General features: G+C 42.5%; 1 protein-coding gene across 1 annotated transcript; it reads left to right on the plus strand.

The window, feature by feature from the left end:
• Window positions 1-903, plus strand: LOC113771496. Its single transcript, XM_027316074.1, has 2 exons — window positions 1-303; window positions 427-903. Exons 1-2 carry the CDS (start codon window positions 1-3, stop codon window positions 901-903), a joined length of 780 nt encoding a protein of 259 aa, XP_027171875.1.
• The last annotated feature ends 1,451 nt before the right edge of the window (window positions 904-2,354 follow it).

The raw sequence follows: 2,354 nt of genomic DNA on the forward strand, positions 1-2,354 counted from the left end.
ATGGAGGTATTGCAGGATTACCAGCGATGCTCTGGTCAACTAGTGACTATTTCAAAGAGTTGTTTTCTTTCACATGGGAAATCATCTCCCCAGTTGGTCTCTAGAGTTCGCAAGTTGATGGGTTTTATGCATAAGAGTTTTCCAATTAAATACCTGGGTTGTCCTTTGTTTGTTGGTCGGAAGCTGAAGTCCTATTTCTCAGACATTATTGATTCAGTTGGTGGCCACATCCAATGGGGTGCTAGGTGGTTATCATTTGGAGCATGTATTGTGCCAATTAATTCGGTCCAAGCGTCTTTGCCAGTATATTTACTATCAGTACTAGAGCCACCTTTAGGTGTTATGTCACATCTTGAAAAAATGTTCTCCAGTTTTCTTTGAGGGGAGTCTCAGTTTGGCCATCGTTTTCATTGGGTGGCCTGGCAGAGGATGTGTCTTCCGAAGGAGGCCAGCGGTGTGGGATTCCGTTCTTTACGATCTATATCTATAGCGTTTGCTTGCAAGTTGTGGTGGAGATTTAGACAGAAGAGCTTGTTGTGGGCTCAATTTATGCATGCTCGCTATTGCCAAACCATGCATCCAAACCAAGTGAGCTTTAAGGCCTCGTCTTCAACATCTTGGAAACATATGCTGTCAATAAGGGGGGTTGTGGAATATTTTCTATTGTGGGATCTTTCGAATGGTAGCTGCTCCTTTTGGCGGGACAATTGGACTGGCATGGGGCCGTTGGCGTGGAAGTTCCCAACGCTAGCCTCTTCAGCGTTGGTTGGTGAATTTTGGCTAGGTGATCACTGGAATTTGCCCCTGTTACGCCAAATTGTTCCTCCAGAGATCTGTGCACTTGCTGGGTGCACCTTTCTAGCCACTGGAAAGAGCTCAGACTCGCCATTATGGCCATTCTAGATATTTTGAGGTGCGTTCGTTGAGGTCCATTTCCCATACTGCTCCCTCTTCATGGATTTCCTCTGGGATCTGGCAGTCAGGGTTGCCTCTTAAAATATCCTTCTTTATGCAACCGTTGTTGCGCAATAAATATGAGTCGAGTCATCATCTCTTTGTTTTGAGTGATTTGTCTAACCGGGTATGGCGGCACTTTGAGGAGCCGCTAGGTATTTTTCAGGTTAACACTGGGATTAGGAAGAGACTGGTATCCTGGCAAATGCTACATTCACCAAATCCAAAGTTTCGATTGCTGTTTAAGTTGGCCCTTCTGTTATTTTCTGGTTCATTTGGCGTTTTCGGAATAAGGCTTGTTTCGATGGGATAGTACTTGATTTTCACCAGATGGTGTTCCAGATCTCCACTGAGTTGAAGTTCATGTTTAGGGCTCAGTTTGGTAATTCCGTTTCCCCAAGACTCAATTGGCGTGTCTGAATTACAAAGATGCTAGCTTAGGATCCGCTCTTTTTCAGTAATTTGGTCGAAGCCAATGGGTGGACAGCTTAAGCTCAATGCTGATGTCTCCTCACATGGGAACCCAGGGTATGGTGGAGGCTGGGGATTTCTTAGAGATGGGGACAGCAAGCGGAGGCTAGGGCGCTATGCACTGGTCTTACGATTTGTGCTCCAGAGGGTTTGTCCAATATTGTTGTGGAGATGGATTCTAAGGTGCTATGGGGTATTTTGATGTCTAAATCTCTAGGTCCCATTTCCATTCAGCTGGTGATGTGGAAGATTTGCTCGTTTGAATATTTGATGGGTTTATTTACGCCTTGTTTCCGTGAGGCTAACAAGTAGCGGACTCTTCAGCAGGTTTTGCAGTCTCTTTGGGCTTCTTCTCTTTGTTTTGCTCTCAACAGTCCCTCCCCAAGCTAGTTAGAGGATTGGTGCATCTAGATAGGCTGGGTATATGTAATTTTCACTTTCGAAAAGGGTAGTTGGCCCTTTCCATGTAATCGTGATATTTTGTGCTACTAAAAAGGAGATTTTTGGTTTAAAAAAAAAACTACAACTGTTTACTACATACACAAATTAGATACATTAATTAATTAATACCAGCAAATCCAAAAAATTATTATCCATAATTATGCTGTAACGTTACCTATGTTTCCAATTTGCTTAATAAATAACTATTAATTACATTAATTAAATTTACAACGAATAATAATAGTACAAATTTTTTAATTAAATACGTAAATCAAACAAATAAACTCATAGATTGAAAAGCAGAGTCGAACCTTCATCACTGACGGCACAAGATTGAAGAGCTGAGTCAAACCTCCACCACCAGCGCTAGAACGACCACAGACAGAAACCAGACATCACCAACAATATCGACCAATGTGGCTTCAATAGACTTCACCAATGTGGCTGTGGAACGACCATGAATAGAAACCAGACTTCACCAATAGTAT

The sequence above is a fragment of the Coffea eugenioides genome, chromosome 5 (assembly GCF_003713205.1).
Source record: "Coffea eugenioides isolate CCC68of chromosome 5, Ceug_1.0, whole genome shotgun sequence".
Classification (NCBI taxonomy): domain Eukaryota; kingdom Viridiplantae; phylum Streptophyta; class Magnoliopsida; order Gentianales; family Rubiaceae; genus Coffea; species Coffea eugenioides.